We start from the raw sequence: 11,465 nt of genomic DNA on the forward strand, positions 1-11,465 counted from the left end.
ACCCTGGCAGGGCAGGGTAGTGGATTACACAAACTGGGTTGCTAACTGCAAAGTCGGTAGTTTGAATCTACCAGATGAGGCTTTCTGCCCCTAAAGCACAGGGTTGCCATTAATCAGAACCGACTCCACAACACACAGCCACCACCACCACCAAATTTAGTAGTTGTTTTTTTGTTTTGTTGTTTTACTTTTTTCCATTATTTATTGAATTTTTCAAATAAACCCACCACTCCAATTCCATGATGGTTAGCTCTAGTGGTCTAATCTGATCTAGCACCTATCTACTACCTTTTCACTATCTACCTATCATTTACCCAGCGATCAAACTTCCTTTTTTAACCATATGAAAATCAATTGCAAATATCTACTTACTGTTTTTTAAGTCTACGGAGGCTTTTTCTTATTCAAAAAGGGGTCTACCATCATGTCTCTGCTTCTGTTGGACCTTCTGCCTGCTATACCCTTTCCTCCATCTCAAAAAGTCCCATTTCCCAAATACCTTCTCTGACCCTGGGTCTTTTGAAAGGTTCCCCCATTCACTAAAAGATACACTTTGCACCCTCAACTGTTTCTATTAGCTGCCGTCCAGCGGCCCTGACCCATGGCAGCCCCATACCCAATGGAACCAAACACTGCCCAGTCCTGTGCCATCCCCATGACTGGTTGTGGTTGGACCATCATCACCCATAAGGTTTTCATGGACTGCTTTTCAGCTGTAGGTCACCAGGCATTTCTTCCTGGGTTATCTTAGTCTGGAAGCTCTTCTGAAATCTGTTCAACATAAAAGCCTCCTCAGAAGGGTTGTCAGTGGTGACTGTGTGTGAGATGTGTTGGCTGGAATATAACCTGGATCTCCCATATGTACGGGAAGCATTCTACCACAGAACCACCGTTAGCCTCTGCTCTCTCAGTTACCTCCCAATAGTGTTCCAGTCCCATGGCTCCAGCCTCCTCCCTGTGGGATCCTCCCCACCCCCAAATCCAGCCTGCAGCATCATCTTTCTAACATTCAAATCAGACTCCATCCTTGAACCACTCAAGAACCACTGAAGGCTCCCTGCTCCCCACAGGGAAGACAGTCACTCACCAGTCTTGCCCATGGGGCAGGCGCAGTAGAAGGAAGCCACTCGATCGTGGCAGGTCGCCCCGTGGAAGCACACGGCTGTGGCGCAGTCATCGATGTTCTGGCTGCAGCTCTCACCGGTCCACCCGTTGACGCACACACAGCTGTGGCCACCCATTGTGTTGAAGCAGGTGCCTCCGTTGTGGCAGGCGTTGGGCTGCAGCTGACACTCATCCACGTCCTCTGTGCAGAACTGGCCTATGGCGTACAGACATCCCAGTCCAGCCACCTGGTGCATGCCCACCCAGGGTCCACCACCAGGCTCCCTTTGCCTCGGAGCCCACCTGTCCACTCGGGGGGGCACTGGCAGTTGTAGGTATTCACACCATCCACACACGTCCCCCCGTTTAGGCACCGGTGTCCTGGACAGTCATCCACATTCACTTCACAGTTTTGGCCCTCGAACCCTGGCATGGAGGGAGGGACAGGATTATGGATTGAATTGTGTCCCCCAAATAGATACATGTTTCAAGATCAAACCCTTAAATCTGTGGATATGACCCCATTTGGGAATACAGTTCTCTCTGTCATGCTCATGAGAACCTATCAGTATGGTAGTGGTGGTTACGTGCCATGGAGTCGGTTCGGACCCATAGTGACCCTGTATAGGGTTTCTGAGGCTGTAAATCTTTACGGGTGCCAAAAGCCTCATCTTTCTCCCGCAGAACAGCTGGTAGTTTCGAACTGCTGAAGATGAGGTTCACAGCCCAATTCATAACCACTACGCTATCAGTACAGGGTATGTCTTAAAGCCAATCGCTTTTGAGATATAAAAGGAGCAGTTGGGGTTCAGAAGCAAGGAAGCACAGAAGAGGAAAGAAAGACGTCACGTGGAAATCTCTATGGAGCCAAGGAAGAGAAGCTGGAAGAGACTAGGATTTTGTTCAAGAGCACAGAGCTTTCCCCTAGAGCCCGTGTCTAGAGTTCTGACTTTTAGCTTCCTGAACTGTGAGAAAATAGAGTTCTGTCCAGTAAAGCCACCCATTTGTGGTATTTTTGATAATAAGGACTGGGAAACTAAGATAGGCAGAGCTGGGTTGGTCCCCTCCCATAGGAGCCCCTGGGCACGGCTCACTCACCAGGGAGGCAGGCACAGTCGTAGGCATGCTCACTGCTCTGACGGCAGGTGCCCCCATTCCGGCATGGCGAGGGGGCACAGGGCACAGCAGGGCTCTCACACAGTGGCCCTGTGTAGCCAGCCGGGCACTGGCATCGGAAGGAGCCAGGTGTGTTGAGGCAGGTAGCCCCATGGTGGCAGGGCTCACCCACCCGGCACTCATCCACATCACTGCGACAGCTGCGACCCTGGTAGCCCGCAGGGCAGGCACAGACGTAGCGTCCATCGGGCCCCACAGAGCAGCGGGCACCGTGAGCACAGGGGCTGCTAATGCAGGGGTCCGGCAGGGAGCAGTCAGGGCCTGCAGGGAGCAGGGAACGGTGAGCTTGAGACTGACCACATCCTTGCCTGCCTAAGTCTCCCTTCTAGACACCCGCCCTCTCACCTTGGAAACCATGAGGGCAGCGGCAGGAGAAGCGGGCAGTACCCGCCACGAATGAACTCTGGCACACTCCTCGGCCAGCACAGGGGCCTGAGTGGCAGGGGTCTTCCCACTGGCACCGCTCACCCAACCAGCCTGGTGGACACCTGTGGGCAGAGACAGGTCAGCTGGGGCAGGGCAGAACACAGCGATACACACAAGACACAAGACAGGCAACAAATAAGCAAATAAGCACATATGTTCATTCACATAACCAGTACCCTCTGGAGCTCCTAACCTGACACCTGCTGCCTCAAATTAATTGACTCATAGCGCCCCCATGTGTATCAGAGTTGAACTATATTCCGTCAAGCTGCCAGTGGATGCAGCTAATGGAAATAGATCCACTTGATGAATTCAAAGCCACTAATATTTCTGTTCATAGCCAAGTGGAAATTTTTGCCACCCAGTGGCCTTACTCCAGGTGTGGACTGAATTCAAACTACAAGGAAGGCAGTTGAAATCCACCAGCTGCTCCTCAGAAACCCTGTACAGGATCACTATGAGTCGAGTCGGAACCGACTCGATAGCACTTAACAATGGTGGCCTTACTAGCGACTCACTAGGCATCCAGCTGCAAACAAAGTAAGAGTGGTCCCTAGCCTGGGTGGTGAAAATAGTTAAGTATTCAAGGTTGGCCATTCAAACCCACCCATAGGTGGCCTCAGAAGACAAGTCTGGCAATCTGCTTTTGAACGGTCAAAGCCATGAAAACCCTACAGAGCTGTCCTACTGTGCACACATGGAGTCATGTAAGTCAGAGTCAACTCGATGTAACTAACAACAGTTCCCCTTGGTGCTCACAGCCAGACCTGACAAAGAGAACATATACAATAATGAACTCATATTTAACATGTCAACAGACAGAAGAGAGGACCAGGAAGGGTGAATGGGGTGAATGTTGGCCCCCAGAAAAGATATGTCCACATGTGGAATCTGTGAGTATGACCTTGTTTGGAAACAGTCTTTGCAGATGCTAAATTAAGGATCTCAAGATGAGATCATCCTGGATTATCCGGGTGGGACCTAAACCCAATAACCAGTATCCTCATAAAAAGCGATGAGGAGACACACAGGGAAGAGGACCACGTGACAACAAAGACAGAGATTGGAGCGATGTAGCCACAAGCCCAGGATCGCCTGGAGCCGCCAGAAGCTGGGAGAGGCAAGAAGGATCCTACCCCAGACACCTTTAATTTTGGACTTCTGGCCTCCAGAACTGTGAGAGACTTCATTTCTGTTATTTTAAACCAAGAGTGTGGTCATTTATCACACACAGCAGTCCCAGAAACTCATAAAAAGGGTAAAGGTAAGGGAGATAGAGTGATCAAGTGGGGCTACTTTATTAAGTGGGGTCATGAAAGACCTCTCTGAGAACGGAACTTAAATTTAAACCCAGACTGAAGGCAAGAGAGAGAGCTAAGGGAGTACGCAGGGAACATTGTTGCAGGCAAAGGGAAGAGCATATACAAAGTGTCAGAACCCAGGAGACAAATGCATAGCCACTCACAGATACAAAGGTGGTGGACAACTAACCCACAAGGTAACTCACATGGACAACCAACACATGTTTCTGTTAGGTGACATGGAGTCAAGATTTTCAAGTCACACCACCATATGACAGAGTAGAACTGCCCCATAGTGTTTCATAGGCTGCAATCTTGGAGTCCTGGTATGACGCATGGGACTGCAAGGTCAACTTGAACGGAAAGGTGGCAGGCTCAAGCTCCCCAGCTCTTCCCTGGACACACTATACAGCGTCGCTATGAGTCATAATCAACTCCACAGCACTTAACAACAATCTTCACTGGAGGAGATCATCAGGTCTCTATCTGGTAGAGCTGCTGGTTGGACAGGCTCCAACTACCAATCTTTAGGTTAGCAACTAAGCTATTAACCATTGCACTACCAGTTTTCCTTAGATGGACACCACTGGTCAAAAAAAAACATTGCCAAATAAATTCTGACTCATAGAGACTGTAGGACAGAGTAGAACTACCTGGAGAGTTTCCAAGAGAGTCCTGGTGTGGCCTGTGGGTTAATGCGCCCGACTGCAAAGTCGGTTTAAACCACAAGGTCAGCGGTTCAAGCTCACCACTCGCTCCTAGGAAATCCTATATATACATGGTCGCTATGGGTCCGAACCAACTCCATGGTACGACAACGAATAGTCACGAAGCAGGCTGCCACACCTTTCTCCCACGTGCCTCATCTCTCTCCCGCAGAGCGGGCTGATGGCATTTTAAATGCTGACCTTTCAATTAGCAGTCCAGCAGAGCTCTTTACTGGACGAACACCTGAGCCCCCACAGATAATACACACCTTTAGCCAGACACAAACAACCCTTCCTCCATTTGCTGGAGGAAGGGCGCTGAGGCATCAATGTCGGGATTCCTCTCAAGTTGGGGTTTATCGACACGCAGCCCTTTCTGGATAGCACTAGGGAAACTAAATATTGGAAATTTGAGAACTATGAGGGGGCGTCAGATGCTGGGACCAGAAGACGCAGGAGGGTCCAAGCCCCACCTCTCAACGCTGCTCCCTCTCCTTCACTCGGTCCAGAGAATATATTGCGCGTTCTCCCTCCCCCTTCATAGTCCCAGACGCCTGGGGCTGAGCTCAAACAAGTAGCTGACTCAGTACGCGTCATCCACAAAATCCCCCAACCCCGGCCCCTAGCGGGACAGGTCGAGGCATGGCTGGGCTGGGGAGTGTGCAGGGGACGCTTGGAGGAAGGGAGGCCCAGCTTCCAGCCCCTTAGCCTAAGGCCCACGGGGCGACGCGGTCGTCACTACTGCGGGCCTAGAGGGGGCGCGCTGCGTCCGGGCGCCGCACACCCGCAATTCCACCACCAGCGGGGCGCGGCTCGTCCGCCGGCCCGCCCTCTCCCGACGCCGCGGGCGGGTTCCCACGCTCCGCCGTCCTGCGCCCCAGCCGACCGGTCAGGCCGGTTCCAGCCCCCGCCTGAGCCCCGCCCCACGGCCTGGGCTTTGGGGGAGATGTGAAGGGGTACGCGGACTCGGGAGTTGGGAGGGGGGCATCGGAAGGCGAGAGGTTGGGGATTGGGACAAGAGCAAGGGAGCCTCCGGTGGTGGAAGCCTTGGAAGTTACATGGGAGGGCAATTTGAAGTATTCCCTAGAGGGAACGCGTATTTTGGACCTGGAAGGGTCTTTGGGGGGTCCCGCGGGGAGTGCTTCCCACGGATAGACTAGGGGAAATGAGCCCACTCCGCTCCATGAGATCCGGGTTCCGGGCGGCCGCGCGCGCCGGTGATTCACCTGTTTGGGGGGGAGGAGGCGGGACAGCCGCGGGCGTATTCACCTGTCGGCTTTATTCCAGGCTCAGAGTCTCACTACGCAGGCGCCCAGCCATGACTCCACCTCCCAGGTGTGTGACTCCAGGTAAAATCACCTTACCTTACTCCACCACCACCTACCCAGGTACCCCCAGATGGGGCTCCAGTCAAAATAAGTGCCTGTGTAACTTCAAAGTGCCTCCCCTAGGAATACAGTCACCCCAGATCACCCATTCTGGGCCTAACCCAGTGCCTGGCACACTTAGTTGTATAAGTGAATATATAATCAATTCATGGCTGCTGGGTGAACGGATACTAATAAGATTATAAATAGCACCAAGTCTTTCCTGTAACCAGAAGAGAAGTTCCAGCTATAGTACCTATTTCCTGTGCTTCTCTCATTATTTATGTTGTTGAGTGCCTTCGAGTCGGTTCCGACTCATATAGACTAGTGCTTGTCTTACAATGCCACACCAGAATCATTTATAATTGCTTTTGTTGGTAAGTGCCATGGAGTCGGTTCCGACTCATAGCGATCCTGCATAGGATTTCCGAAGAACCGCTAGTTCAAAGAAGAACCTTGCGGTCCAAACTGACCTTGCAGTCCAGCGCAACCCACAGAGCCACAGCAGGACTCCAACCTTTATAATAACACCTATTTATTAAGCATTTACTCTATGCAGAGCACTATGCTGGTCTCTGTTTATCTTTACAACCAACTTTTCAAAGGAGGATTGTTAAGTGCCGTCGAGTCGGTTCCGACCCATAGCGACCCTGTAACAGGGTTTCCGAGCCTGTAAATCTTGACGGGAGCAGAAAGCCTCATCTTTCTCCATCAGAACAGCTGGTAGTTTCGAACTGCTGACCTTGAGGTTCGCAGCCCGATTCATAAGCACTACGCTACCAGAGCTCAAAGGAGGATGGATATATCGTAGCTATTGTTGCGGTTTGTCATGGAGTTGATTCCAATTCATAGAACCAAGTAGAACTGCCCCATTGGTTTCCTTAGGCTGGTGTGGCGTTGTAGGTTAATGCGCTGGAGTACAAGGTCAATCTGAATATCAAGGCGGGTCGTTCAAGCTTACCAGCCTCTCTTTGGAAACCCTATACAGGGACACTATGAGTCGGAACTGACTTGAAGGCACTAAACAACAACCACCTTTACCACAGCATATGGCCAGATCTTTTCTCCCTCAGAGTGGGTTCAGTAGGGTTCCTTGAGGAGCTATTACTACCCCAATTTTCCAGATGCACAAAGAGGCTCAGAAAACTCAAAGCACTTGCCCAAGGTGTCCCAGAGCCCAGAATTCAAATTCAGCTCATCTATCTCTATACAGCGCTTTATCAGGCCCCTGTCTACTATCCCCAACCCTTTGCCTTTTTTTTGTATTATCCAACAACTGAATTCTAGAGCCACTTCATAGTCCACAGTCAGAAAGAACATATCTATCTCACAGGTGCAGAGAAGTTCAGACAGGGGAAATAACTAGCCTAAGACCACACAGTGCAGCAGAGCCACCAATTCTAGAGAAATGGGAGTGTGCCAGTCCTAACATTGCTTCCTAAAGATTTATTGATTGAATAATAACCCCTACATCAGAGACTTTACATGTGACTCTGTGAAGCTGAGATCACCAGACAAACCAGTTGCTCTTGAGCTGACCCCAACTCATGCCAATCCTAGTGGAACTGGCAATGTAAGGTTTTCAATGGCTGGTTTTTCCGAAGTTTTTCAGAACACCAGGCCTCTCTTTTGAGGCACCTTTGTTAGCAGTTGAGTATTAACCATTTGCACTATCTAGGGATTCCTGGAGTTGAATTAAACCAAAAAACAGTGCTTCAAGTTGAATACGACTCATGGCAACCCTGTGTGCTACAGAATAGAATGGGGCACCAGCGTTCTCTTGGCTGTAATCTTTACAGACAGGCCTTTCTCCCAAGGCATCTCTGGGCCAGACTCAAACTTATAACCTTTCAGTCAAGCATTTCATTTGCATCATCCAGGGACTTTACGGGTCCATTTTCCAGACACAGATACTGAGGCTTAAAGCATGTACATCTCAGATAATCAGTAACATGATATGGGATTTAAACCCAGGCTGGGCAAACTCCAGAGCCTTAACCCTGCTCTATTCCCCCAGGGGGAAATGAGATTTCATCCCTGTTGCCCAAGACCACCAGTATCTGCAGAAGACAAATCGCTGGGCCTTAGCCCACTGAAGACTCCGAGACTCACAGACAGACAGCCATCCGCGTGGGCAGCTGGATGCAGCGACCTCCATTTACACACAGGCTCTCATCCAGGCAAGAGGAGGCTGTGGAGGGTGGTAAAAGTGGGGGGTGGGGAGGGAGGGGGTCAGCCCAGCATCCAGGAACTCCAGGCTAGAGTGGCAGACCTCCTTCCTCCCTCCCCCAGACAACAGCTGCGCTAGGCTGGGGGTGTCTCCAATGGTGCAGGGAGCCCCCTACCCACAGTTCCCACGCCCCCCCCCATGCCCCAGCCCCAGCTGTTTGAGCTGCAGCTGTCCCTGCCAGCTCTAGCCCTGGGAATCCACAAAGCAGGGGTGGGTAGGAGGTGGGGCTGCCTATGCCAGATGTGGGGGCTCAGGGAGCTGCCAGAGCTGAGATGTGCCCTGGGATGGGGATACCAGGTCAGGATGTGCTAGCTGGAGGGCTGGAGTTGTGGGCCTGGGTCTTGGGGTCATGAAGGGGGCCCATGATGCTGGGCATCAGTTCCAGCAGGGTATGTACCCAGAAGGGAGTAAGGGCTCTAACGCCCCATAGGCAGCCCAGCCACTGCCAAGGCAGCCAAGCACTGGACCCTGCTGGGGTGGAACATGTGTGGAGGGAGGGGCAGCTGGCATTAGATGTGCACTGCTCTGTCCAGCGTCCTCATCCCTGAGGGCTGTGGCATAATCTAACTGTCCGAAGAAGAATGGGTCCAGGGTGGGGCTGGGTGTGAAGGAACGAATAGAGAACTGCGAACATGGGTATGTGTGTGTACATATGCAAGCATGCAAGTATGACTGCCTGTGTGTCCATGTGTGTGAATGCATGTATCTGTATACACGTGTGTGTGCGAACATGCATGGTGCATGTTTTTGTACAAAAGGAGGAAAAGGGATGTAATAAAAAACAGAGGCAGGAACATAAAAGAAACTAGAAGCTGCCACAGAGACAGAGAGTTGGGCTGGACATGAAAAGGAGATGCGCATGACATCCAGATGGGACCTGTGGGTGTTTGTGGACCCACCCTGCAACTCAAGTGCCAGGATCCATGGGCTGCAGACCTGAGGGGGGGGGGGCACCAGTGTGTGACCTGTGTTCTGGACTTGGGTGTGCATGTTGTGCCCATGTGCATGTCTGTGTGTGAACATCTGTGCACTCAGGTCTGGCCTTACACATGTGTACTGCATGCCTGCAGGCTGGGCCTGGTGTGTGCCTCTGCGTGTGAACTGTGGAGTCAGGTGTGCTGCTATGTCTGCATGTGAACTATGAATGTACATGTGTGTCTGGTATGGGTAGCATGTGCTGAAGTACACATGTGAGACATATGTGGGCATGCTCTTGCACTCATGTCCCTGTGTGTCTGAATGTGTGAGGCCTAGGTACATATGTGCTTGTGTGTGCACATGTCAGTGTATCACTGGGGTCTGGGTGTGTCCTCATGTGGGCCAGGTGTGTGCACATTTGCATTGTGTGTGTGTGTGAGAGAGAGACCAGGGCCTCATGTGCCTGCAAGCGTGTGACAAGCCATGTGTGTGCCTCAGTCCGCGGGGGCCTCCACTAGAGAGACCGGACCTCATGTGCCTGCAAGTGTGTGACAAGCCATGTGTGTGCCTCAGTCCGCGGGGGCGGTCACTCCTGCCCAGTCCTGCCTTGGTCGAGGGCCTAGGGGCTCCAGGGCTGGGCTGGAAGGCTGTTCCCAACCCCACCCCACTGCAGCCAGCGCCAAGCCCCCGGGGACCCAAGGCCCGGGTCGGCCCGCGCCCCTCCTCCACCGGCCGGCCTCCTGTTGGGGGCGCCCCCTCAGCCCCCACTCGACTCCAAAGCCCGGCCCGCTTTGTCTGGCAAAGAAAGCGCGAGGCCGGCCAAGGGGAGGGGGTGTCTAGACGGCGCGGCCATTGTCCCGGTTGGGGGAGGAGAGGGCGAGCAGGGGGAGGGGTTGGGGGCCCCGGACGGGGGAGGGGGCTCTGGAGTCCGAAGGGAGCACGTGGGCCAGCGCCCCCTCCCATCCCGGCGCGGGAGGCGGGTCTCAGGACCACTGGGTCGCAGAAGCTGGGGGAGGGCTAGGCGGGGGCAGGGGCGCGGACGACTCCGGCTCCGCTCCGGGTCTTGGCGCGAGCCGGCCTGGGAAGTTTTCTCAGAGTTCAGCGCTCTCAGAACTTCGCGCCCCCTCGCCGCCTCCCGCCCCGCTGGCCCTCCTGGGATGGGGGAGACTTTGTGCAGGGTGGGGGCACCACTAGTCAGAGACACCCCTGTCCTGGGGGCCTGGAGGCCCCGATCGTGACCTATCTAGAACTCCGGGCGAGGTGGGATGGAGTGAACCCGAACTCTCAGACCCCTTCTCGATTCGATTCCCGGATCCCCAAATCTACAGCCCGCAGTACCAAACTCCTAGGTTCTTTCATCCTCAACCCGATGGCTGCAGAGCCCTAGTTCCTTGTACCCCTGGGGCTGACCCCCACCCCTCATTCTACGCCCCCCAGGACTGCCACGCGGCTCCCGGTTCCTGCGTCTTGGCCCCGACTTGGAGCCGCTGGTTCCCTGGCCCCCAGCCCCAAGTTCTCGGTCCTTGCATGGCCCGGACCCCGCCCGCCAGGTCCCGACCCCTCACCTGCAACCCCCGGCCCTGCGAGCAACAGCAGCAGAGGCAGCGCCCGCACGGGCGGCGGCGGCGACATCGGGCGGCGGCGGCCCCGGGCCTCTGGCCCCATGGCGGCCGGCCGCGACCCTCCCTCCTCCCTCCTTCCCAGCGCTCCGGGTGCGTCCCGGGCCAGCCTCCGCGCCGCCAACTTCGCCCAAGTGAGGCCGCCGGACGCCCCGCCCCCAGCCCTCGGCGCTGGCCCCGCCCCGCGGTCAACCCAATCCGCCCCGCCCCGCCCTGCCCCCTGGGTCCCCGCCAGTCCCCCCTCCCCCACGCACTCTCCCCGCTAGCGTAGGGGATCCGCGGATCAGCGGAACTCCTCCACCCAGACGGGCCACGTGGGAGAGCAGACCCCGGGGCTCATGAACACCTCCACCCACCACCCAGAGCCAGGTACACGCCCAGAGCAGAACACACACGAACAGACCCCTGAAACCCGAAACTGAGGCCGGTCACGCCCTGAGGGGCTTGTGGACACACAGCCACACACACACACAAATGCAGACCCCCGCAAGAAGTTTCGTGGGAACTCTGAAATCCGAAGTGTTTACAAACCCCCAAATCTCAGCCCAACAAGCTCTCTCTTTAAGCAACTCCAGGGGCCTCCTCACTATTCTGTGTAAACTTCCCAGGTCCATCCC

The 11,465-nt window shown here is 54.2% G+C and overlaps 1 protein-coding gene across 1 annotated transcript in view; it reads right to left on the reverse strand.

Moving 5' to 3' along the window:
* NOTCH3 (notch 3) overlaps positions 1-10,894 on the reverse strand; it is a 34,704-nt gene extending 23,810 nt beyond the window's left edge. Inside the window, exons 1-6 of the mRNA XM_006876815.1 lie at positions 10,795-10,894; positions 8,194-8,272; positions 2,626-2,768; positions 2,203-2,541; positions 1,408-1,530; positions 1,088-1,321 (exon numbers count right to left, since the gene is read on the reverse strand). Of these exons, the coding sequence (XP_006876877.1) occupies positions 1,088-1,321; positions 1,408-1,530; positions 2,203-2,541; positions 2,626-2,768; positions 8,194-8,272; positions 10,795-10,894 (1,018 nt within the window). The remainder of the gene's footprint in view (positions 1-1,087; positions 1,322-1,407; positions 1,531-2,202; positions 2,542-2,625; positions 2,769-8,193; positions 8,273-10,794) is intronic.
* Between the last annotated feature and the right edge of the window lie 571 nt (positions 10,895-11,465).

Source organism: Chrysochloris asiatica, unplaced genomic scaffold (assembly GCF_000296735.1).
Source record: "Chrysochloris asiatica unplaced genomic scaffold, ChrAsi1.0 scaffold00417, whole genome shotgun sequence".
In the NCBI taxonomy this organism is placed as follows: domain Eukaryota; kingdom Metazoa; phylum Chordata; class Mammalia; order Afrosoricida; family Chrysochloridae; genus Chrysochloris; species Chrysochloris asiatica.